Source organism: Drosophila suzukii, chromosome X (genome assembly GCF_043229965.1).
Source record: "Drosophila suzukii chromosome X, CBGP_Dsuzu_IsoJpt1.0, whole genome shotgun sequence".
NCBI lineage: Eukaryota > Metazoa > Arthropoda > Insecta > Diptera > Drosophilidae > Drosophila > Drosophila suzukii.
Window position 1 is genome coordinate 14,588,625 of NC_092084.1, and position 24,219 is coordinate 14,612,843.

At 53.8% G+C, this 24,219-nt stretch overlaps 3 protein-coding genes across 3 annotated transcripts; 1 reads left to right on the forward strand and 2 right to left on the reverse strand.

The window, feature by feature from the left end:
* Nucleotides 1-6: 6 nt before the first annotated feature.
* On the reverse strand, nt 7-19,714 carry HERC2 (E3 ubiquitin-protein ligase HERC2). The gene is made up of 11 exons (XM_036819944.3): nt 17,353-19,714; nt 16,112-16,680; nt 15,504-16,052; nt 14,473-15,410; nt 14,253-14,403; nt 12,426-14,197; nt 11,984-12,357; nt 4,214-11,915; nt 3,644-4,127; nt 934-1,110; nt 7-868 (listed from the first exon to the last, which is right to left on the reverse strand). Exons 1-11 carry the CDS (start codon nt 19,229-19,231, stop codon nt 716-718), a joined length of 14,748 nt encoding a protein of 4,915 aa, XP_036675839.2. The 5' UTR covers nt 19,232-19,714; the 3' UTR covers nt 7-715.
* Nucleotides 19,715-20,593: 879 nt separating this feature from the next.
* On the forward strand, nt 20,594-21,953 carry Syx16 (syntaxin 16). Its single transcript, XM_017086501.4, has 3 exons — nt 20,594-20,775; nt 20,847-20,980; nt 21,040-21,953. The coding sequence occupies exons 1-3, from the start codon at nt 20,695-20,697 to the stop codon at nt 21,881-21,883; spliced, it is 1,059 nt and encodes a 352-aa protein (XP_016941990.1). The 5' UTR covers nt 20,594-20,694; the 3' UTR covers nt 21,884-21,953.
* On the reverse strand, nt 21,926-22,850 carry l(1)G0004 (lethal (1) G0004). The gene has a single exon (XM_017086500.4). The coding sequence runs from the start codon at nt 22,732-22,734 to the stop codon at nt 22,012-22,014; it is 723 nt and encodes a 240-aa protein (XP_016941989.2). The 5' UTR covers nt 22,735-22,850; the 3' UTR covers nt 21,926-22,011.
* Between the last annotated feature and the right edge of the window lie 1,369 nt (nt 22,851-24,219).

A 24,219-nucleotide genomic window follows, 5' to 3' on the forward strand; every position in this document is an offset into this window, starting at 1 on the left:
GGTTCCTTGCATTTCATAGTATTTTATTTAGCTTCAGTTTAGTTCAGATAGTTTTCTTTGCAGCGCTTTGAGGGCGCATCTAACTTTTGAATAGATCATCATTAGAAACGGATTCAGCCCCTTTAGGGCCTTAGGGTTATCAATATCAATTAGCTTATTAACTGTTTGGGGCAGGGTTCGTACTCGGGATGGATGGGAATGGATTGGATTGCGTCTAACGTTTAAGCCTTGTGTATAATTATGAGTGGACTTCAACTAACATTTATATTTAAATTTATATGTATATATATATATAATATGGAAATAACTTTAACGCTTTGCTTTTTGGTTTCATTACGCGATCGACCGATCGTTATTCCTTTCGCTCTCTCGCCGTCTATCTCTCTCTCTCTGTTTCTCTCTCTCTCTTTCTCTCGCTCACATGCCGTCTCCTTCGCTCGATTCGTCGTCTTGCTCAGATTCAAGTGCTAATTTAAAATATATGTTTATACGTGTTTATATGTGTACGTGTCGCGTGAGTGGGTTTAACTTGAAGGCTTCGTGTGTCCTAGTGTGTGAGGATCATCATAAACTGCTGGGAGATTCGCCAGGTGTCCAAGGTCTTCGGTAGACTCTTGCTCCATTTGTTCGGTTATTCGGTTATTCAGTTTTCCAGTTGTTCAGGTCAGGCAGGTTGGATCGGTGTGGGCCGGATGAACGTGGATGGACAGTGGGTTTAGCCCTCGTGGCTGGCCACCGACTCCAGGTCGCTGTTGTCCTCGCTGCCGGTCGCCTCGGTGGGTTCGCCCATGGCCACGCGTGCATACTCGTCCGTGTCGATGCTCTTGCAGAAGTGAATGGCATACTTGAGCTTCTCCAGGAGCACGGCCTAAAATCAAAGATATTTGGCATTATTTGGGTTGTTAAAGATGGCAATCGATTGTCCGTTCACACCTTGCATGAGTAGCGGGGCATCTTGAGCAGGAAGAAGCAGGTATAGCTCTCGGGCAGGAAGTGGTCAGGCGGATTCTTCTCGAGCACTTGCAGCACAAAGTCACGGCCGCGGAAGTCGGCAATGGTGCGCGGCAAACGGGTGCGACCCCAGACGAAGCGTAGGAATAGAGAGCGCTCCTGAAAATGATATAAGTATAAGTAAGGATTTATGTTTTATAATATAATACCCTTCAGAGGTTATATGTTTTAAGTCAGATTTTTAATTTAAATATAATATAAAAGAATTTAAAGCTTCGTTGTTTTTGATCACATTCTTTTCTACTCTGAGATATAGCTCTTATTTAAGAGTTCAGAATTTCGAACAATGTATATTATATGTAAAATACTCTACTATACTATAGTTTTTACAGATTTCTAATATATATTCATGATAGTGTTAGCTGCATGGGTATATAAACTTCGGCTTGCCGATGTTAGCTTCATTTTGTTTGGTTTCAGACAGATATGATAAGGGTATATTTTGGTGAAAAAAAGGGTTCAAATTTTTGTCAAAAATACAAAAATCAGATTTTTGTCAAAAATGAGAAATTTTTTTTCGGTTTTTACATCGCAGCTTAGCCAAATTAAGGCGTACAGCTAAAAGACCGACTGTTTTGAACAGCTTGCTTAAAACGCTAACGATCCTCATCATTCTTAGGAAAATTTATTTTTTGACCAATTTTCTCATTTTTTGTAGGGGTTGCATCACTTTTTTTCGAAAAATGGCAAAAAATAAAAAATTTTCAGGTTAGAAGGCCAATCGATTGGGAATTAAACAACGAGCTCAACGAGGTATGACATTCCTCATTCTGACTTATACTTTTGTTATGACAGCCAAAAAACGGAACTTTTTTGGTGAAAAAAAGGGTTCAAATTTTGTCAAAAATGCGAAATTCAGATTTTTGTCAAAAATGAGAAATTTTTTTTCGGTTTTTACATCGTAGCTTAGCGAAATTAAGGCGTACAGCTAAAAGACCGACCGTTTTGAACAGCTTGCTTAAAATGCTAACGATCCTCATCATTCTTAGGAAAATTTATTTTTTGACCAATTTTCTCATTTTTTGTAGGGGTTGCATCACTTTTTTTCGAAAAATGGCAAAAAATTAAAAATTTTCAGGTTAGAATGCCAATCGATTGGGAATTAAACAACGAGCTCAACGAGGTATGACATTCCTCATTCTGACTTACACTTTTGTTATGGCAGCCAAAAAACTGAACTTTTTTGGTGAAAAAAAAGGGTTCAAATTTTGTCAAAACTGTGAAATTCAGATTTTTGTCAATGAGAAATTTTTTTTCGGTTTTTACATCGTAGCTTAGCCAAATTAATGCGTACAGCTAAAAGACCGACTGTTTTGAACAGCTTGCTTAAAACGCTAACGATCCTCATCATTCTTAGGAAAATTTATTTTTTGACCAATTTTCTCATTTTTTGTAGGGGTTGCATCACTTTTTTTCGAAAAATGGCAAAAAATAAAAAATTTTCAGGTTAGAAGGCCAATCGATTGGGAATTAAACAACGAGCTCAACGAGGTATGACATTCCTCATTCTGACTTATACTTTTGTTATGACAGCCAAAAAACGGAACTTTTTTGGTGAAAAAAAGGGTTCAAATTTTGTCAAAAATGCGAAATTCAGATTTTTGTCAAAAATGAGAAATTTTTTTTCGGTTTTTACATCGTAGCTTAGCCAAATTAAGGCGTACAGCTAAAAGACCGACTGTTTTGAACAGCTTGCTTAAAACGCTAACGATCCTCATCATTCTTAGGAAAATTTATTTTTTGACCAATTTTCTCATTTTTTGTAGGGGTTGCATCACTTTTTTTCGAAAAATGGCAAAAAATAAAAAAAATTTCAGGTTAGAATGCCAATCGATTGGGAATTAAACAACGAGGTATGACATTCCTCATTCTGACCTATACTTTTGTTATGGCAGCCAAAAAACTGAACTTTTTTGGTGAAAAAAAGGGTTCAAATTTTTGTCAAAAATACAAAATTCAGATTTTTGTCAAAAATTCGAAATTTTTTTTCGGTTTTTACATTGTAGCTTAGCCAAATTAAGGCGTACAGCTAAAAGACCGACCGTTTTGAACAGCTTGCTTAAAATGCTAACGATCCTCATCATTCTTAGGAAAATTTATTTTTTGACCAATTTTCTCATTTTTTGTAGGGGTTGCATCACTTTTTTTCGAAAAATGGCAAAAAATAAAAAAATTTCAGGTTAGAATGCCAATCGATTGGGAATTAAACAACGAGCTCAGCAAGGTATGACATTCCTCATTCTGACTTATACTTTTGTTATGGCAGCCAAAAAACTGAACTTTTTTGGTGAAAAAAAGAGTTTAAATTTTTGTCAAAAATACAAAACTCAGATTTTTGTCAAAAATGAGAATTTTTTTTCGGTTTTTACATTGTAACTCAACCCTTCAGGGGGTTGTATGTTTTAAGTCAGATTTTTAATTTAAATATAATATAAATATATAAATATAAAGCTTCGTTGCTTTTGATCATATTCTTTTCTATTCTGAGATTTAGCACAATACTATTGTTTTTACAGGTTTCTAATACGTATTCATGATAAAGTTTTAGCTGCATGGGTATATAAACTTCGGTTTGCCGATGTTAGCTTCAATTAGTTTGGTTTCAGACAGATATGATAAGGGTATAACCTACCTGATTCGTAAACTCCTCCATCACCTCCCAGAACCAGGTGACCAGGGCCGAGCTTGGATCGAAGCCCTTGTAGGTGGCCACCGACTTCAGCAGGCCCAGCGGGATGTCCGGCGAGCCGCAGACCATCGCTTGCAACTCCGCGGCGGAGAAGAGCGAGAGCAAAGGCACTGGAATCACCTTGGACATGCCGTCCCGTACCGCCTTCACCTGCTCGTCGAACTCGTGCAGACGGAAACCGAGTGCGAGGCGGACGTACTCCGAACGGTTCCTGGGCGAGATGTGCGTGTAGCGCGTGGACAGCGGCACCTCGTGGCCGCGGGCCGAGGACGTCGAGAACGGCAGCTCCAGCGTGTTGAACAACTTCGGGTCGTCGTCCATGTTGCGGATGCAGAGCAGCCCGGCCACATAGTCGCGGTCCACCTCGGTGAGATCTGTAGGACGCAGTATCTCGCCGGTCAGCTGACGCCAGACGGGCTCCGCCAAACTGAAAGGGAAACGATAAAGTATTAGTCGCTTATCCAAGGATCAAGGAGCAAGGCCACAAAGGGAATTAATCCCATTCATACTCACTTAATGCTTAGCGGCGATCCGGTGCGTACGGCGATACCCATGAGGACGCCCAGGAAGCGGAACATGTTCATCTGGAGCACCGAAGACAGGGTGGGGTCCAGAAGGAAGCAGTCGCGATTGGCGCCCGCCTCGCCGCGTCCGTTTGGCGTGTTGATCAGGAGCGGCACACTGCCGTTCTGCAGCTCGTCGCACATCTCGGCGATGGACTCGCTGTAACCACCGCCGCAATCGTCTACACTCTCGCCCACAAACTTCACCTTCCAGACGCGGTGGGGCAGCGCCAGTGCCTCCTGGGTGAGCAGCGGCAGCTTCTGCACCATCTGGCCAAAGACGCTCTTCATCCCATCCACGCCGGCCAGTCCGTTGCACCTGCTGCGTGACCGCTTCACCTGAATGCGGTTCAGCTCGATGACAGGACCGTGCTGCTTGTCCCGCACCATGGTCGTTTGGATGACCTTGCGGAAGGCGGCCTCCTTGATGTTGTACACGAGCACATCCTTCAGGGCGCCCAGGCTCAGGTCGCCGGAGATGGGCAGCATGGCCAGGCAGGGGCACACCAGCTCGGAGAAGTGGTGCAGCAGGATGAGGCGAGCGTGCAGGGCCTCCGGCGCCAGATCACGCACCAAGTCGTACTCCAGCGGCGGATTGGGCAGCGGTCGCAGTCGCTCGCTCAGCTGCGATGTGGATAGGGCCAGTGTGTGCGCGGATCCGCAGGTGACCTTCACGATGTGCTTGCCCTGAAGGGCGGCCACCAGGCGTGGACGTTGGATGGCAGTGACGGTGCCGTCACCTAGTTGGCCCTCGTCGTTGTCGCCCCAGGTGTATACCTCGCCAGAGTCGCTACAGGCGACGCAGTGCAGCGAACCGGTGGCAATCGAAATGATCTTCTTGCCCTGCAGAGCGGCCACCTTCTTGGGACGGCGGACATGGTCGACTGATCCGTGACCCAGTCGATGGAAGTCGCCCTTGCCCCAGGTGTACACCGCTCCGGACTTGGTGAGCGCCACCGAGAACTGCGAGCCGCACTCCACCTTGACCACTCCCAGTCCGGCCAGACTCTCGATCTTGTAGGGCAGCTTGCAACCATCGCTTCCGCCGCGTCCTAGCTTGCCGTAGTCGCCGTCGCCCCAGCTCCAAACGTTGTCGTCGTCCGTGATGCACAGCGTCTGAGCATCTCCGGAGCCGCAGGCAATGTCGATAGCCCGGTAGCCGAGCAACGCCTCCACTAACTTGGGTCGCAGCTGATCCTCGGAGTCGCCGTGTCCCAGTCGACCGTAGCGTCCCTTGCCCCAGGTGAGCACATGGCCGCTGGCCGTGATCGCCGCAGAGTGGGCACTGCCGCAAGCTATGTCCGCCACGCTCATTCCATTAAGGTGCTCCACCAGCTTGGGCCGGTCGTAGCTCATCCGATTGCCGTGACCCAGCTTTCCGTCCTCGCCTTCGCCCCAGGCGTACACTTCGCCCTCGGTGGTCAGCGCCAGGCAGTGCTTTCCGCCGGAGTTGACGGCCACCTTCTTGACGAACACGTGCTGCAACGATCCCAGCAGCGTGGGAATGGCCCAGCTGTCGCTGCCACCGACGCCCAGTCGTCCACCGGATCCGTAGCCCGTGGCAAAGAGCTTGCCATCGGGCGTCACAGCGAACAGGGATTGCTCTCCGCCGGCCAACTGAACCGGACGCAGCAGGCTGAGCGCCTCGCAGGGCGTTGGCGTCTTAATCCGGCTGCCTTCCAATCCGCCCAGCTGGCCGCGATGGTTGTGACCCCATCCGTAGATTGTGCTGGCTCCACCCCAACTGAGGGCCCAGTCGTCGGGTCGCCGGTTGAGCCACTGCAGCAGTTGGGCATCATGCGGCGCCTGGAACAGCGTGTGATCCTCGTGCAGCAACGTGCTGGTGGAATCCAAGTGGTGGGCATGGCAGTGCAGATCGTGATGCTCGCTAATGGTACCCGGCGGCGGGGACACATTGCTGGCCGTGCTTGACGACAGTGAAGTTGTGGAGTTCAACATGGAGGCCCCTGGCGATTGGCCGCCCGGATTAATATGCGAGTTTGTGCTGGAACTGGGCAGCATTTCGGCAAACTTTTTGCGCACCTCCAGGCAAAATGCTCGTGGCAGCTCCGTGCGCCGGATGAGGGATTGGGCAACTCGGACGGCAATGCAGTAGCGCTTGAACCAGGCCCACTTGTGCACATCTCCGGTGGAGGACGAGCCCGCTGCTGCGGCCGAGGATGATGAGGTGGCGGGCAGCGTGGCATCCAGCTGCATGTCGCAGGCCAGGGCAGCCAGAGTCTTGAAGTAATCCGAGTGCATCAGATGGATTCCACCACGTACCTGAGGCTCCTCGTACTCGTACTGCCGCAATAGCTCCGGTATCAGGGGCTGGAGCAGCGTGGACAGCGCAGGATCCTGCGGACGAGGAGCCTGTTCCAGCAGCAGAACGGCATGAAGTTTGCGCAGAGACCATATCCTCTGGGCGGTGGTGAGTGCTCCTAGTTGGGAGCAGGCGGCCAATGCGGAGGCCAAACGGAGCAGAACAGTCGGCTGGCGAGGAGCGAGCCGGGAATCCAGCAGCGACATGACCAGCGCCATCGAGGGCTGCGACAGCACCGCCCTATCCGATCCGCTCTCGCCCAGCGTGGCCGCCGGCATGATGGCGTGCACCCAGAAGCGCCAACCCCATCCGTTCACCGAGCTGTCCGATGAGAACTTCCAGCGCAACTCGTCTCCCGGCACCCGGATCTCCGGCGCCCAGTGGGCAAACTCCCGACCCGAGCGCATGGCCAGCACCCGACCAGAGCCGTCCATTATCACCAAGGGATCGTTGCGCTTCTCCGTGCTGCACTGGCTGTCGAACTCCAGGCGCAGCATCTCTGCTCCGGGAATGCGCACAACTCCGGTCACATTGACGTTATCCACATACGGGTGGCTGCTCTCCTGCATTACTGGCTTGGGTGACTTACCCAGGCAATGGCGCGACGTGCACAAGTCCTCCAGTTCCGTGATGCATGTCTCCAGGAGCATGGCGGCAACCGGAGGTGATCCAGCTCCCAGAGAAATTAGGGTGTCGCCGATGGTCTGGGCGGTGCTCGGTGGTCCGCAACGTCCGCACACGGCCAATTTCAGCAGTTCCACCAGGCTCTTGGCCTCCGGCTCACCCAGCAGTCCGCCGAAGTCGTCCAGACCGTGGCAGTTGCCAATGTGCGATAGAATCTCCTCCTGCTGCGTCATGGTGGCGGCCATCACGGACATGGCGCTGGCCGACATCCGGGAATGCTTGTGCTGAGGCAGGGCGCTGCTCGAGAGCGATCCCGACATGGACAGGGATCCGGTTAGGCTCTGGAAGGCGCTCAGTGGGCCAGCGGTGAGCGGCGGCAGTGTGGCAGCTCCACCGGACACTCCTACGCCTCCGGTCAGCGCATCCATGGCTGCCTCGGGACTGTGCTCCTGCAAAGCGGCATCTGTGGCATCGGCCGGCGCCTCGCCGCCTCCCTGGGCAATCGTTTCCGCCAGTTGCAGCGGTGCTCCCATTATCGTTCCACCCGTCAGTTGATCCTCCTCGCCACCGGCCGCTCCCCGCTCCTTGTAGTTCACCTTGCTGTGGCTGGTTAACGCGGCCACGATGAGCTGGCGTGCTTGAAGGATGCTCATTGCGCGCAGGACGTGACCCAGAGCCGCCTGCCTGGCCGCTGGAGTCTCCAGTGCCAGGCTCTCGCTCAGGCTGCTGAGATTCATCGGCTTGGCCTCCTGCTTCAGCGTTTGCACCGTCTCCGATTCGTAGATGCCCAGGCTGCTTCCACCTAAGGGATCTCGCGTGCTGCCAAAGGGCACCGGCCCTCGCTTCTCCTCATCCATAGATGTATTGGGCAGTCCCCAGGCAATGGAGTGCGAACTGCCGCAGGCCACCCGATTCACGAACACCGCATCCAATCCGATGACCAAAGCCGGCTTTTTGTTCACAAACGTATTGCCACTGCCTTGCTGTCCGTGGTCGTTGTCTCCCCAGGCGTACACCTGACCGGCATCTGTGACCGCTAGGCAGTGCAGGGCACCAACGGCCACGTGGATGACCCGTCGGCCGCGCAATCCTCCAATGGGTTGCGGCTTGCGCACGTGCTGATCTCCGCCGTGGCCCAGGCGATAGTAGTCGCCCTTGCCCCAGGTCCATACTTCTCCGGCTCGCGTTAGGGCCAAGCTGAACTGGGCCCCGCACTCGATCTGCACCACTCCGATCCCCGAGAGCCTTTCGATCTCGTGTGGGGTATCCGATCCCTCGCTGCCGCCGCGTCCTAGTTTTCCGAAATCGCCGTCGCCCCACGAAAACACCGCTCCGTCCTCCGTCAGGGCAAGAGTTTGTGCATCCCGACTGCCGCAGGCCACTTGGACGACCCTTCTTCCGGCCAACGCTGCCACCAACTTGGGTTTTAGCTGCGTGGCATTATCTCCATGCCCCAGGCGTCCGTACTCTCCCAGGCCCCAGGTGTAAAGCTCACCCTGGCTACTGATAGCCGCCGAATGGGATGACCCACAGGCCACATCGCGGATCTTCTTGGCTCGCAGCGCCTCCACCAGTCGCGGCTTGTCCAGCGTTGTCCGGTTGCCATGGCCGAGTTTGCCATCTTCACCCTCGCCCCAGGAGAACACCTTCCCGTCGAGTGTGAGGGCTAGAGCGTGCTTTCCGCCGGAGTGGACGGCCACTTTCTTCACCACATACTGATGCAGCACGGGCAACTGGTGGGGCATTGGCACATTGTGGGTTACGCCCAGGCCAAGTCGTCCGTTGGTTCCCTCGCCGCAGGCGTAAACCTTGCCATCCTGACTCACAATGAACAGGCTTTTAGATCCGCCCGCAATGTGGATGGGGCGCAGCCGACTGATGGTCTGTGAGAAGGTTGGAACCTTTACTTTGGATCCCTTGAGGCCGCCCAGCTGCTCTTTGTCGTTAAGACCCCACACCATAACGGTGCAGGGCAGATCCTGCTCGGGCGCAGCTCCAGGTTCTACGTGGGATGCGCTCAGCGCTCCGGATCCGGCTCCTGCCGATGTCGGTCCCACTCCGCCGCCGTATTCGCTGGCCAGAAACTGGGCGTTGGCCAGAATGTGGTGGAGATCCGGTTGCTGGCGGCGACCCACGAACTTGATGCCGTGTACCTTGCACTGAATGCCATTGTTCTGGCACTGCTTGACCACCACTTCCACCCAGGGGTAGTACGTTGGCACGTGCTGCATGAGCAGCACTCGACTAGCACCCGCCGGCACCGGGATCCAGGTGTACTCCTTGAGGCTATCGATGCATTCGCCCACGCGGATCTCCAGCAGCGATGGCATGTGCGAGTGATCCTCGGGGCTAACCTTAAGGGTCAGGCTGTGGACGAGGATGCGGTCATGCAGCTCCAGGCGGATCCAATGGCGACAGGGACCGCTGGAGCAGCTCTGCCACGGCTGGTTGCTGCCATTAAGCAAATGCTTGGCAGCTGCCTCATTGGAACTCACCGTTAGCGAACGAATGCATCGCGACCAATCCTCGATGAGATCGCTGGCCGCCGCTGGACTGCAGGTATCGCCCAAGAAAGGGTTGTTCATTGACGTGGGCAGCGGGGCCACCAGTTCCACCTCGTTGATGTGACCCTGCCAGGCGGGCAGGTCCGGAAAGTCTACAGTGAGCTGTTTGCTGCGCACAGAACTCACCACACCAATGGCCGTCGATCCCTGCGCCCTGCCCAGACGCAGCTGACACAGCAATCCATATCGGAGCGCTGAGGCGCGCAGCCTCACCCGTGCACCAACCGCGATGGGCGGGGGACGGGGCTGGTGTTGGGCCAGGGCCGCCTCCACCAGTTCAATGTGCACAAAGCACACCCAATAGGTGCTGCCATGGTTGCGCCAGTCCACTTGGACGTTGAGATCGTGAAGTCCCTCGGTGTCCACAATGAGTACGGTGCCCATGTCGCCCTGCTTGATCTCCTCAAAGTCCCGACAGCAACGCACCGTCATTCCCGGGCGAACCAGTCCGCGCACATACAAGGCGTAGAGATCTGCGGTCTGGAAATCCTTGCGAGTCTGGAACTTTATCTGAAGAGAGGCTGCACTGGCGGCCACCGGCTGACCCTCTACGGTATCCGAGGAGGAGGAGGAGGACGATGAGGATGAGGTCGTTGAATCCGAGCTAGGACACTCATTATCCGAATCCGCCTCCGGATCGTGCGACGAGTTCGAAGACGCCAGTGGCAGCGTATCCTCTTCGATGGTGTTGGCACACACGTCCGGATGCTCCAAGATCCATTGCACTATTTGCTCGGGTGTGGGCATGATCTCCGCCTGCAGCGACAGTTGCTTGAGGGCGAATTCCACGGTTCGACGGGTGAATCCCATCTCCATAATCTGCCCAATAAGCTGAGCATCGGTGGCCGCTGCCGGCCACTTGGATTTGGTCTCCACTTGCTCCGGAGGCTTCTGCTCCTTCTTGGCCACATTGTAGACCGGCACTCCGTGCACCATCGTCGGTTGAGGGGGTGTTGACAGGGAATGGGCGTTGGGAGCGACGTTGCCACCCTCGCTCAGTTCCTGGTGAGCCTGAGTGGCCAGAGATTGGATGCAGTTGAGGGCGGCTGTCGCTAGATCCATGTAGCTGTAGCAGGCTTTCACTGGCGATGCCTGGGTGGCTCGCAAAAGGATGCACTGTATCAAGAGCTGCGACTCCTGACTACTTCCTGTAGACAGCTGCTGCTGCTCTGGCTCCTGCTGCTCCACTGGCTGCTGCTGCGAATCCGGGACGCTTCGGTCCGTTTCCTCGGCGGATGCATAGATGCTGCCCGGAGCACGTTGCTTGAGGATGCGCCGTAAAGCTACTTGGTGGCGATATAGCACTCCATTCGTATGCAGCACTGCCATTTGGAGTTGCTGGGCCCGGAGCAGGGCCAAGTCCAGGCGACCATCCGGGCTGCTGGGCAGGTCCCGGAGTTCCGGTGCTGGTCCATAGAGCAGCACTGTCCAGGCATTCAGTAGCATTTCGTTCATCGGCAGACGACTCAGACTAAAGACGCTGTGATCCAAATGGGGCATAACCGCCGGCAGTTGCACCTTCACGAATCCCACGCCAGATCCCACACCGCCGGGCGCCAGCAGACATCGTCCCTTGGGCGTGAAGCTTGCGATCACCATGTGGCTACCTTCGTGGAAGCAGTGGAGGCCCACGCGGGGCCGCAGATCGTGGCCACCCATGGCGCCGAGCACACCCAGCACGAACACCTGTTCACTGTCCAGCGACGTGGAGTGTGGCGATTGCTCTGCCAGAAGTTCGGCGGCCACGCAAAGTTTCTGCGCCAGGAAGGAATTGATGACAGGATTCCAAGAGGGTAACGTGTGCAGGCGGCGCAATAGGGCCACCAGCTCCTCGGCCACGCTGCCCGAATGTGAGGCGGTGAGCAGGACGCGCGCCTTGCCCTCGGCCGTGGGCAGCAGACTGGCATCACCGGGGCAGTGGAGCGCGATGCGTCCCAGTGTGGCAAACAGTTGGTGCACCAGGGCGGGCATCCGTGGCTCCTCCTCGACACCCCACTGCGCCAGGATGAACTGCAGCAGGCGCAGGCAGTGGAGCTGCCGATAGACGCCAGCCTCATTGCCCGCTGGCTGCTCCAGAAGCGATAGGTAGTGACTCAACCACCCCGGGGTGCTCAGCTCCAGGCAAAGACGCGGGCAATCGCCTGGGAGGGATGAACAGATTTTCATGGAATTCATTTTTAAAAAGTATATTTACACGAAAGACACTTACCAGAAATGGCTCGAATAAAGCCCAGGTTCAGCCAACCCAACGAATGAGAGATGTTGGACATCGATGGTTTGGGGTAAATGATGGCCCGGAACATGCTGGTCATGCCGCGCAGTGCGTGTTTATCCAGCTGAGCACCGTGCAGTCCACTTCCGACGGCCAGGATCTGGAGAAGCTTGGCGGCACAGTGGCGCAGCAATTTCGATGGATGCGAATCGCTGCTGGGCGAGGCTTCGCTACCGGAGACATCCTCCCGCTCGGGTTCCGTGGGTGAGGCAACATTGAGAGCGCTGTCAGCCAGCTGAAGATCGTACTGGCCCTCTTTGCCCATGCGATACGAGTTGGTGGCTCCCGTGTACCATTCCACACGCACCCATCTGGAAAAAAAGAAGCAAAACGAATAAGTTGGGAAATTAGATGCAGGAATCAGTGTCTCAGAACTTACCCGTCCTCTCCAACCTCACTAATGATGCGCCCCTCGCCGGGTGGGTTGCCATCCTGGTCACCCCACTTCCAGTCCGTTCCCCTCACAATCCTGGTGCCGATTTTCATGAGTTTGGCCAGATCGGGACCACTGAGCTGCGCTTTGCTGGATTTTTGCTTCAGCACGCTGTCTTCATACAGGATACTCAGTTCGCCGTGCATCTGACCACCGGTCACGCCCTCGCCGCCCGTCTGCGCCAGCAATCCAAGCACGGTGCCCAACAGGCCGGAGTTGATGAGCAGGCCCAGCTCGTTGGGGCCCAGTTCCTTGGCCAGCAGTCCGAACACGCTCAAGAGGAAGCGGGCACGCGGTAAGCGCTTCACGAGGACATAGGTGCCCAGATTGGTGCTGTCCTTGCCGCGGGCGTGGCCCTGCTGCTCCTGGTTAACCAGACGACGCAGCTCCCGGACCGCCCAGTCGAGGACGCGGGCTTGTGCCAGCAGTAGTCTGGCCTTCTGGTAGGCACTTATCATGTTCAGCTGGCCAAGAACATGCAGGGAGCTCCCGGATCCCGCAGATCCTCCTCCTCTTTCGGCGGATGTGGCTTTCAAGTGTAGTCCGAGGAAACCGTTTAGCAGACTGTACTGCGTTGCATCCAACAGGCCATGCAGTTCCAGAAGTTGCTGGACAAGCTGGAGACCGGCCAGCCTCAGTTGGTATCTCTGCATCTGGCAGTACATGGCCCGTCGCGCCGTCTCTACGTCGCAGCTGTCCTGCAGAGCAAAGTCCACAATGTCCTGCATGAGCCCCGGGTCCAGCTCTCCCTCGCCATGGATCTGGCGTTCATTCAGCCGTCGCAACAACGTTTCCTCCTCTTCCTGTTCCTCTAGCTCCTGTTTGGGCATAGCCTGGGGCTTTTTCTCTTGCTCCTGCTGAATAGTGGCATTGAGCAGATCTTCCGGTTTAGCCGGCTGCCGCGAGGAACGCAGCTCCTGGAGGAGACGACGGACCAGCATGCGGAAGCGCGGCGGACGCTGCAGAATGGGCAGGCGGCGTAATCCACGCTGTTGTGGACTGACCGCCGGTCGAACCTCGTAGAGCAGGAAGCGCAAGCGCTCCAGGATGGGGGCACACACCTCCTTGTAACTGCGGTTCAGCTGCTGCCGTGTGCGAACCACCGACCACTTGGCTTGGTGGACCAGCCTAATGATTTCTCCCAGTTGTCGTGGCGGCGGCGACTCTGTCGTCTCCAGTGCGCTCAGCACTAAACCGCCGAGATACTGGTGCCGGATGAGCACGGCGCTCAGCAAGCGCTCCAGCTCCTGGACGGGATGTTCCGTGGCGAACTCCTGGTGCCACATCAAGTTATGCGCCTTACAGTAGCGCTCGGTGAGCGCCAGCCAAGCGGCCACCGGCGGCTCGGAAAGCCGGGCCTCTGCCAGGCCGCTGATGAAAGCATCTGCCCGCTGCTGCAGCTGGGACTTGCCACGTCCCGGAGCCAGTTGCTGTTGTAGCGGCAACGGGGGCGGTTGCTCTGTGGGCGTGTTGCCCGCCGTGCTGTGACAACTTTGGCTGCTGCGCGCCTCTCCCTTCTCTTCGTCAAACGGATTGCTCGGCTGGAGCAGCTGTAGGCCACCGCTTAGCAGGTTGGACTTGTCCAGCTGGCGGCATTGCAGCTCAGCCGGCTGCAGGGCCGGTCCGCTGCACATCAGGTTTGCCACCAGGCCAAGCAGCTGCGCCAGAGCGCACTCCGAACTAAAGTGGGTGAGACGGCTGGGTCCAGGCGCCGATGTCTATATAAAATTAAATCATTAGTCAAAGAATATTGCATTTTTTTATAGACCCTACCTTCTCTTCGTTGCTAGCCTGCGCCATGTATTTGCCCAGCTTGTGGTGCTGAAGGATGTATTCCATGGCGCTCCTGTGGTTGCTCATCTCGGCCGTAAGATCCTTGCCTAGGCCCGCATCTAAAATGCTTCGTAGCGTCTCTGACTCGCAGCTGCAAAGGGTGATTGTCAAAAGGAAGACATGATTGTGTTTGGAGCTTAAGCTGCCCGAGTTTACTCACTTATATCCGCTTAGATCGCAGACATAGCCAGCTAGGATGATGATGCGACTGCCGTCGAGCAGTAAATTCTCCATGTCCGCTCGGCGCACATAGTGCGTCTCGGGATCGGCCGGCGGTGGTCCACCCTTGGGTCCACCGCGACAAATAATGCCGGGCCAGCCCATGTCGTCGCCGTCGCGCAGCTCTCCCTCGCCAAGGGCTCGATTGAGTCTGTCCAGGACGCGAAGCAGGGGCAGGAACAGGCGCGCCCAACGCAGACCACCCAGACACTGGGGACGATCGCGCTTGAGCAGCACCAGGCCCACCAGCAGCTCGTGCAGCAGGGCGTCTGAAATGTCCGCCTGGAGGACGCGACCCAGATGACCCACCTGATGACTTAGGGAATGTTCGCCCGGCTCCCGACACTGCAGCGCCAATTCGTGGGCCTTCTGCAGAGTGCTCACGCAGGCAGGGATTAGGGCATGTAGGTATTGCAACAATAGCGCTTCGGCACCAGTGGTTTCCTCCTCGGGCTCCGCCTGGTGAATGTGGGCCAGCAGCAGGCGCTGGAAGCGGTGCAGCAGACTCAAGCTGGGACTGGTACTCGGTTCCTGATGGTGCTGCTCGCGCTCCTCCTCCTCCTTCTCTTGCTGCTTGCCCAAAGTGGGCGAGAGTCGTGTCTGCGAGAGAGCGGCGTTGTTGCCTAGCAGTCGTGTAATCAACTGCAGCAAAGGCAAATGGACGCCGTCACCGCAGTCCGCGGAGCAGGAGCTGCTTTCCAGGCGGATGGCGTGCTGCAGCGCCGATTCCAATCCGCCCTCGGCCATCAGGGAGCTGACTAGGAGGTCCGTCATGAAGCGGTGGCCAGCGGAGGACGCCTGTCCCGGTTCCGAGGGCAGCAGAGAGGTGAGCGTCTGGGCACGCTCCGCTGCTGTGGGCAGCAGGACACTCCAACCGTCCTATGATGAAAGGTAACATAAGGTTTATATTAGTTCATGAAAACTAGTTGGACTCTCAATAAACTAACTTAACCTAAATGCAAATCCTCTTACCTGCAGTGCCTGTTGAGCGGCTACTTGGATTGTGCGTAGCACTTGGCTGCCACCAGCCAACCCGAGGACACGCGTCTTCAGGCTGCCGAGGAGACGACTGCCACTGGCGAGGCCCACCTGGCGTGGCTCAACTCCGTTGGCGATGAGAGCAAGCAGCTGGAGGCGGATCAGGTTGAGGCAAGCCACGGCGATGCACTCGCTTTCCTGATTTGGAGTCTGCCGGTTGTCCTGACTGCTGCACATGCTCAGCAGTTGGTCGAGCAGGCGAAACGTGGGCTCCCCTAAATCGATGACAAAGGGGGCGCGCAGCGGCACACCCTGTTGTGAGCTCTGGGTCCACACCAGACTTTGGGCGCTGGTGCAGGCGATTCCGCTGGCCGGAAGCGTAGGCAATGCCACGAGGATGGGCGTCCGCAACAACGGTTCGCTGGACACGGAGGCTGGACAGATTTGCTGGCTGTCGTTACGGCCCCATCCGAAGACCTCCCCGCTGCTGGAGAGCGCTAGACAATGAGCCACACCCACGGCCACGTCCACGATGCGTTTGTGCTGAAAGCAAAGATGAGAGAGTGAGATAGGAGCATATATGGATCCTGAAAATAACTAACCTGCAAACTGGTGACGAGACGCGGAACACTGCAACCCTGGACACTGCGCTCTACCAATTGGTGGCCCAGACAGGTGGCCTTGCCCCAAGTGAAGAGCTGACCCTCGCTGCTCAGAGCCACCGAGAACTGGGAGCCCGCAAAGATGCGCTGCACCCGGGGTAGTGATTCCACAAGAATCGGCTGGAGGCTGCCGTTGCAGTTGCCATTGCCCAGTTTGCCGTAGTCACCATCGCCCCAGGCGAACACCAATCCCTTAGATGTGAGAGCCAATGAGTGGGCATCGCCGCTGCCCAGGGCCACGTCCACCACCATGTGCTCGGCCAGCGCCGCCACTAGAGTAGGCAGGCAGCGATCATCGCTGTTTCCGTGGCCCAGGCGGGCATACGTTCCGCGTCCCCACGTCAGCAGATTCCCGCCGCAGGTGATTGCCGCGCTGTAGGAGCAACCGCAGTAGACGGACTGGACGCAGTGCTGTTCCAGGGCAGCAATCTTGGTGGGCACGGCGCGGGCATGCGTGTCCCCATGACCCAGTCGGTGATCTTCTCCAGTGCCCCAGGAGTAAGCATTGTCTGCAAGGAGTAAGGAGATTGGGATTAGGAATAGTGCATTGTTATCTTAAGTTAATAATTCATTTTATAGTTTCTACCCACCTACTAACTAAACCTTTGATAACGCTAAAAAGCATGCTACACTTTTCTTTCGAAACTTATCAGGACAGATAAGGGTCCTTAGCGAACTTCCAATAATTTCCTTATAAAAATAAATATCGTTTGCAAGTTTATATCTTCTTTGGCACCATAGGTGATCAAAGCTTTTAAAATTAAATATTTTAAACAAATAATTATAGAAACCATTTGTTAACAAATGTTTTTCCCAAGAGAAATGTTTGTACATGCATCGTAAGACAGAAATTGGAGTGCCTTTCGTAGGATTATTTACACAATATTCCAGACATGGCAACAGTAAAGTAGATTTTCAAGAATCTTTACACTATGGTGCATACCTACGACAATGTATATAATCTTAAGTTACTGAATAGCGATATTAAGCGATATATGGTAAATAATAATTTGATCGATCCGATTATATAGTATGAATCCTTCTTTTCCAAGTACTGCTAAGTCAACAAATGCCTTCTAATACCCTATAACATGCTAGTTAAAACGGATAGAATATAATATCTAAACATGCGCTTCAAAGCAGCTTAATCCATTCCTGGGTAGCCTTTTTCTTCGACTTACGGTTGCTATCAATGGCCAGAAAGTGACGACCCTCGCAGTGGCCGGCGATGCTGATGAACACCTCGTGAGCGACCTCCTCCATGGGCAGCGGTTCCGCTTCCGGCTTGGCCAGACGCCAGGTGTGCAGCTTGCCCTCCTCGCTGAGAAGGAGCATCTGGCTCTCGCAGCAGGCCACCTGCTTGATCTGGAAGCGGCAGTTGAGCGTGGGCACCGATGTTGCTTCTCCACTCCAGCTCAGCGCCGGCTCAGCGCTGAATCCCTGCTGATCCTTGGAGAGCGATGGCCAGCCCAGGGCATAGACCCGCTGCTGGGGTGCCGAACTGGACGATGCGGCAGGGGCGTGTCCGCCGCGGAGCAGGCAGCGCGGCACTAGCGGCTGTACCATCCGGTCCAGGTGAGAAATGATGACGACGGCGGCGCGACGTAGGTCCACAATGGCCGCACTGCTCTTGGGCAGCGAGAGAAAGCGCAGGAAGGTTTCGGTGGCACTGGCCACTGGAGCAGGTTCTCCGCCGACGAGGCCGCCTCCCTTCGATGTGGCTCCAATCTTCTGGTAGCGCAGCAGAATGCGCTGCAGCGGGGCGCCTGTCTTGCGCGGCATGTCCCGGTTGTCGTTGCCGGCGCGATCCTTTTCCCAGAGCATCAGCAACAAAACAACGCACTCGAGCGTGGCAGCCAGCGTGCCCTTCTGGACGCCCAGCTCCAGGAGCAGGCACAGTGCTGTGTGGCGATCGTTAAGTGGTGCAGTACAACGACCACCCATCGGATCACCGAGCGCCACCAGCCGCAGAAATTTTATGGAGCGCTCCATAACCTCCAGCCAGAGCGACGAGACGACGGCTGCATCGAAGAGCGTGGCCTCCGGCAGTTCCTGCAGAGAAGCCAGCGCCTCGCTCAGCAGTTCGCTGCACATTTCCATGTCCTCGCCGGAGCGCCAGGCGCGCCGCAGGAAGGCGAAGCTAAAGTTCAGGGCGGCCCGGGTGGCCACTCGCGCCAAGCCGAGGGCTCCGTGCTCGGGCTGCTCCGTCGGCTGGGGCTCCACTGCATTGATGGCATTGGTGGCGGCGACAATGGCGGTGCTTGCGGTGGCGGCGGTGTTGCTGGCCGGCACCGCTTGTGTGCTTGTCGCGGGCGGACGCTCCCGCTCCCGCTCTCTCTTCAGGGCGACAAAGTAGCGCTCGTAGATAAATAGTTGCTGGCGAAGATGTTGGGCGGACAAGCAGTTGCCGGCTGCGCGCAAGGCCAGCTCCTGCAGCTCAGAGATCATGGAACGCTGGCAGTCCAGGCGCGCCTGCTGCGATGGCGGCTGACTCCAGAGCCAGCCGCTAAGGACCATATCGGTGGCCTGGCTAAGATGGGCCGCCTGCTGGGCTGCGGCCTGGGTGGTGAGCTTCTTGATGGCCGTGTCCGAGTCCAGGGGTCGGCAGCCATCGCAGTTGCAGGCGGAGAGTGGACCACAGTATTCCGGCTGACAGCAGGAGCACTTAAGCTGCTGGGCGCCGCAGTAGTGCTTGCCATCGTCGCCCAGGTAGGACAGCTGGCCACGGGCATTCAGGAGGGGGGCGGTGGGCGAGGAGACCAGCTCACAGTCCTGGATCAGGTGGTTCCACAGCACGGAGCCATCGGCGGCGTTGCGCAGGGAGGCGATGAGATCGGCGCGCAGCCACTTGGCGTCGAGGAAGGGCAGCGGGCGCAGGTAGAGATCGGGCGATTGGCTAGGCGGTTGTGATGATCCAGAACCGGATGATCCAGATCCAGATGCAGATGCTCCTCCTCCTCCTCCAGCTGCATTGGCTGGTGGGGCGGGAGCTGCCTGCGAGCTGGTGCCCGCTCCCTGGCCACTGGGTCCAGCTCCTCCGCTCGGTTGGCGATTGAACATGGTTTTTTTTCTCGGCTTTGACTTTTCTAGTGCTCCCCCGCCTAAGTTAGCCTAGAAACAACAACCAAAGCCACAACAACAGCAATGGCATGGCACATTTTCCCTGCGAAGGGGTTGGTGTTTGCGGGGGCGGAGGGGGTTGTGTGTTGTGGGCGGGGGCGGGTCAATGTCGTCACTGGCACACACACTGCACACACAGACACACGCACTCGCGGGGGCGCACGCAGGGCACGCACACAACTGCACTCGGGAGTCCGAGTCCAGGATCAGGATAATCCGTTGTTATCCTTCTCCGCACTGGTCATTCTGTGACTCCGCCTGGAGTTACGACACCCAGACTGGTTCCCCTGCACTCGCACTCTCCGATATTCGCACTTTCCGTTTGTAACGACCCTGCCAATTGCCAGTACAATGCGAATTTAAATCAAAGAATTATTTTAAAATGAAATAAAATTGTGGCAATCGATATCAGGGGGAGGTGCAAACTACCCAACAAGCAATCGATTTCAGGTAGTGCACACTATCGATATGCTTCAATGGGCGATAGTTTTCAGCCGTGACCCGTTTCCAGTCACTGGTCTGGATGGCAGTCACTGCTAAGAAAACAAAACAATACAGTGAGTACTGGCTATCTGTTCTTGATTTTCTTTATTGCACAAAACGTAAATAAGCTTAAAGATGTATTATTGCATATGTATATAAGAATTGGATTTTACGTTTACCTTGGGTAAGGAGTTGGACTTATTTTGTATGTAAAAAAACGTCAGGGGTTAAGTTAAAAACTTTTGGATTTTTTCAAAAAACCTGATGTACCATATTATAGAAAATGCGAAAATTGGTCAAAAATAAATTTCCTTAAAGTGATGTGGGTCGTTAGCATTGGAAGCGAGCTGCTCAAAACAGTCAGTCTGATTTAGCTAAACTACGATTCAAAAACCTTAAAGAAAATGAGTATTGTTGACTAAAATTGTCCGCCCTAAAATATCATAGTAATTATAATAATAATCAGTATGAGGAGTGTTATATTTCTTTAAGCTCGTAGTTTAATTTCCAATCCATTGGCGTTTAAGCCTGGGATTTTTTCATTTCTGTCCATTTTCGCAGAAAACATGATGTTACCCCTCAAGTAAAATGCGAAATTATATTTTGGCCCCTTTTTAACAAAAAACATTAACAAAAATCAATTATCCAGAAAGTGGTGGAGATGGTTCAATCGAAGTATTTGGTCAATACGCCAGTGATGTTTGTGACCAACAGCCAAATCAACCATCAGATGAATTAAAATTAAATAAATTATATTAAATTAAAATAGTAGCGCCAAAAATACTGCTAGTGTGACCACACTTATGGTATTTCAAACGGGTCAAGCTGCGGGCATACTGCAAATCCCAATAGAAACAGAACTCCAATCGGAAATTTTCAAATTATTGATCTCCTCGAGAAATCAGGAGTTGACAGCCAGGATGACGTCCCGCAACCTGACGGAGGTGTTCGTCATCATGCGCAACAATGCTTCCAAGAACCGGAGCCACTACGACGACAGGGTAAGTCCGTAGTCTGGGGTCAAAGTGGGTCTGTGATTAAGCATATGTTGTTTTCGTGATTGGGTTTGCAGAGGGGCAGTGATGCGGAGCGCCTGCTGAAGCACTCGGTGCGGGAGGCGGAGGAGGGTCTGGAGCTGCAGGACGACTACGGCACACCGCCCGCCTGGCTGGACAAGTTCGAGGAGGCGCAGTACACCATGTCCAAGTGGGTAATCGGTAGTCCAAGCTACATGGTAGATTTCACTCACTCACTCCCACCTGCAGGATCAAGCCGAAGCTGGACGAACTGGGCTCCCTGCACGCCCGCCACCTGCTGCGACCCGCCTTCGATGACCAGCGGGACGACGAGTGCGACATCGAGGTGCTCAGCCAGATCGTCTCCAAGCTGATCACCTCCACGCACCGGCACATCCAGTGCGTGCGCTCCAGCATCGGCGTGGGCACCAAGGTGGAGCAGTGCCTGACCGCCAACGCGGTGCACTGCGCCCTGCTCCAGCTGCAGGAGCTGACGGTGAAGTTCCGGGCCAGCCAGAATGCCTACCTGCTGCAGCTCAACTCCCGCGAGGAGCGCTCGCAGAAGTACTTCGATGACGGCGGCGGCGCCGGCGATGTCTTCACCAATGTGGAACTGGGCGACCAGGGCGTCGAGAACTTTGTCGACTCCTTTGACAACTTCCTGCAGCCGCCGGCGGAGGGCAAGGGCAGCAATGGCAATAGCTACCTGTTCGAGGACGACGATCAGGCCATCGATGACCACTTCCAGAGGCCGCCGGCCAGTCGGATGACCCAACAGCAGCTGCTGCTCTTCGAGGAGGAGAACTCACGGGTGGCGCAACACCGCGAGCAGGAGGTCACCAAGATAGTCAAGTCCATTTACGACCTGAACGACATCTTCAAGGACCTGGGCCACATGGTCCAGGAACAGGGCACCGTGCTCGATCGCATCGACTACAATGTGGAACAGACGCAGACGCGCGTCTCGGAGGGATTGCGCCAGCTGCACAAGGCCGAGATGTATCAGCGCAAGAACCGCAAGATGTGCGTCATCCTGGTCCTGGCGGCAGTCACCTTCTTCATGCTTCTGCTGCTCATCCTGACCAAGCTCTAGTTATCCAGTCATTCCCGTGTTTATGTGTGTATATTGTAAATGTATGAATACATGTTATATTTATTATTTATTGCTTATGCTAAAAAAAAGATGCAACTACTTCTCCATCTCAACTCCCAATCCCCCGATCACATGCGCTCCGAGAGGCGCGAGGCGACGGCCCTTAGGTTGCCGTACACCTTGCTGGGCGGCGATCCCAGGATGAGGTTGCAGACCGCCCGACGTGCCAGCTGGATGTTCTGGTAGCTGCCGAGGATGTGGATCTTGCTGTCGGCTAGCACGATGCGGGTCTTGGTAACGTTCTCGATGGTGAACTTGGTGCGTCCACCCTTGCCGGCCAGACGACCGATGGCACGAGACTGGTGGTCACCGCGCAGCGTTTTCACGTCCTTGATCTCGAAAGACTCGACAAAGAGGTCCTCCAGCCGCAGCAAAGCCAGGGCGTCGTCCACCTCGAAGCCGCAGAGGAAGGCGCGCACAAAGTCCGCTCCGCGCTGCAGGTTGGCAATGTCCGGCGTCTCGGGGCCCACGCGCAGCTCCACCTGGCGCGCCTTCATGTTAAAGCGAATCTGCAGCTTCATGTGCTCCACCACGGGCGTGAAGATCTTCATCCAGTGCTCCTTCAGCGAGGAGTACCTGTGCGGCGGCACCGACACCTTGCGCAGCTCGCTCCTGGCCCGCTTGGCCTTGGGCGGAGCCGAGGCTCGTACAGATTCCAGCACCTGGCCCTCGATGCCGGTGGCCTCGTCCACCTGCATCTCCACGTCGTGCTGCCCACCACCGGTGGCTCCGCGCTTGGGCGCCCGCTTCGCCGGCTCGAATGCGTCCGCCTTGATATTCTCTAACTCCATGTTGGGAATGGGTCTGTTGTGGCTTCTTTTCGTCGCAAATTGCGTTGTTTTTCAGCAATATTTATTTCCACGTGCTGGAGTTCGATATTTATTTATTTCTGAAGCTATCGGCTATCGGGCTTGCCTTTTATTATCTATCGGCTATCGATTTCTGGTTGAGATGCAGTGTGATCACACAATTTTTCGAATTTTTAAATGACTTAGTTATATTTACAAATATCCAAACCAAACAACGATTTTAAAATAAGATCAAAAAGTAAAACATTTTACACGAAAAACTCCACAATGCAATTTAAATGTCTTTTTAAATTAAGCTTATGGTAAGGTTTTGACAATCACTTAATAAACAAATGTTTTTAAAATTAAAATGGCGTTTTTAAAAAGTTATCGTTACCGCAACTGTAGCAGTACACACAGCAATCGTGGACATGTAAAAATCAAAAAAAGCCTAAACAGTTTTAAAGAATTTAACTTACTTCATGGTTTCTGTTAGTTCTTATTGATATTTCACTCAATTATGCATGCCAGCAGCAATGTGTTATGTATCACGAAAAGGTAGCGCACTATTTTTGCGCTCCTTTTTTACTGATCATCATGAAAGAACTTTTGCAACATGATTAGTAATTATGTGCGTTTAGCAGAACTATCGTAAGAATTGCATCAGTGATCAGGTAACATGTCGTTCTGCTAAACGAGGCCAACGTCTCAGTTCAATGTTATGGAAAGAAAATAGTTTAAATTAATTTATTTTATTAAATTAATGTTAATAATTAAATGGAAAAGTACAATATTATTACAAATTAACAGTCAAAAGCATTGCACTTCTTCTACCATGCATTGTCTAAGTAAATATAGTTTAAGCTTTATTGATATTCAGATAAGCATGAGTTATGAGTTTTAAAGAAATAAATATACATTTTTTATAATAAAATGTTTGACAGCACTGCTTTCAGAAATGCATATAGAGGTAGTGTGAACCATACTTTAGTAGCTATGAGTGCCATATCAGGCAGCCGTGAGCGTTTTGATCGCCCATCGTTATCGAAAGATGCCAATCGAGTACGCGGGAAGATTCAATCTCATCCTTGGGCGACTGTAAAGTTTTGAGATTAATTGTGGTCACCGATGTCGGCGCTCATCTTATAGCCATTAAAAGTTTCTTGGGCAACAATGGAAGTTATTTTTGCATCAGCCGCTGCGATAAGCAGGCCATTGCATTTTGCAATGCCTCCTGTTTCTCCGGCACTTCAATGCAAAGTTAAGTAAGCCAAAGTGGAGTTAAGTAAAGTTAAGTACGAGTAATGCGGCCACCGAAGGCGGGCGATAATCTCAAGTTTGCAATTGCACTGGCAATTTGTTTGTTATCTCCTCCGTTTCCCTGTTTTTCCCTTCTCCTGCTTTTCGCCCGTACTTTTGGGCTCTTGGGGAAACTTTTCCCCGAGCATGAGCTATTTGAATACGTACACTGGAAAAAACTATATATAA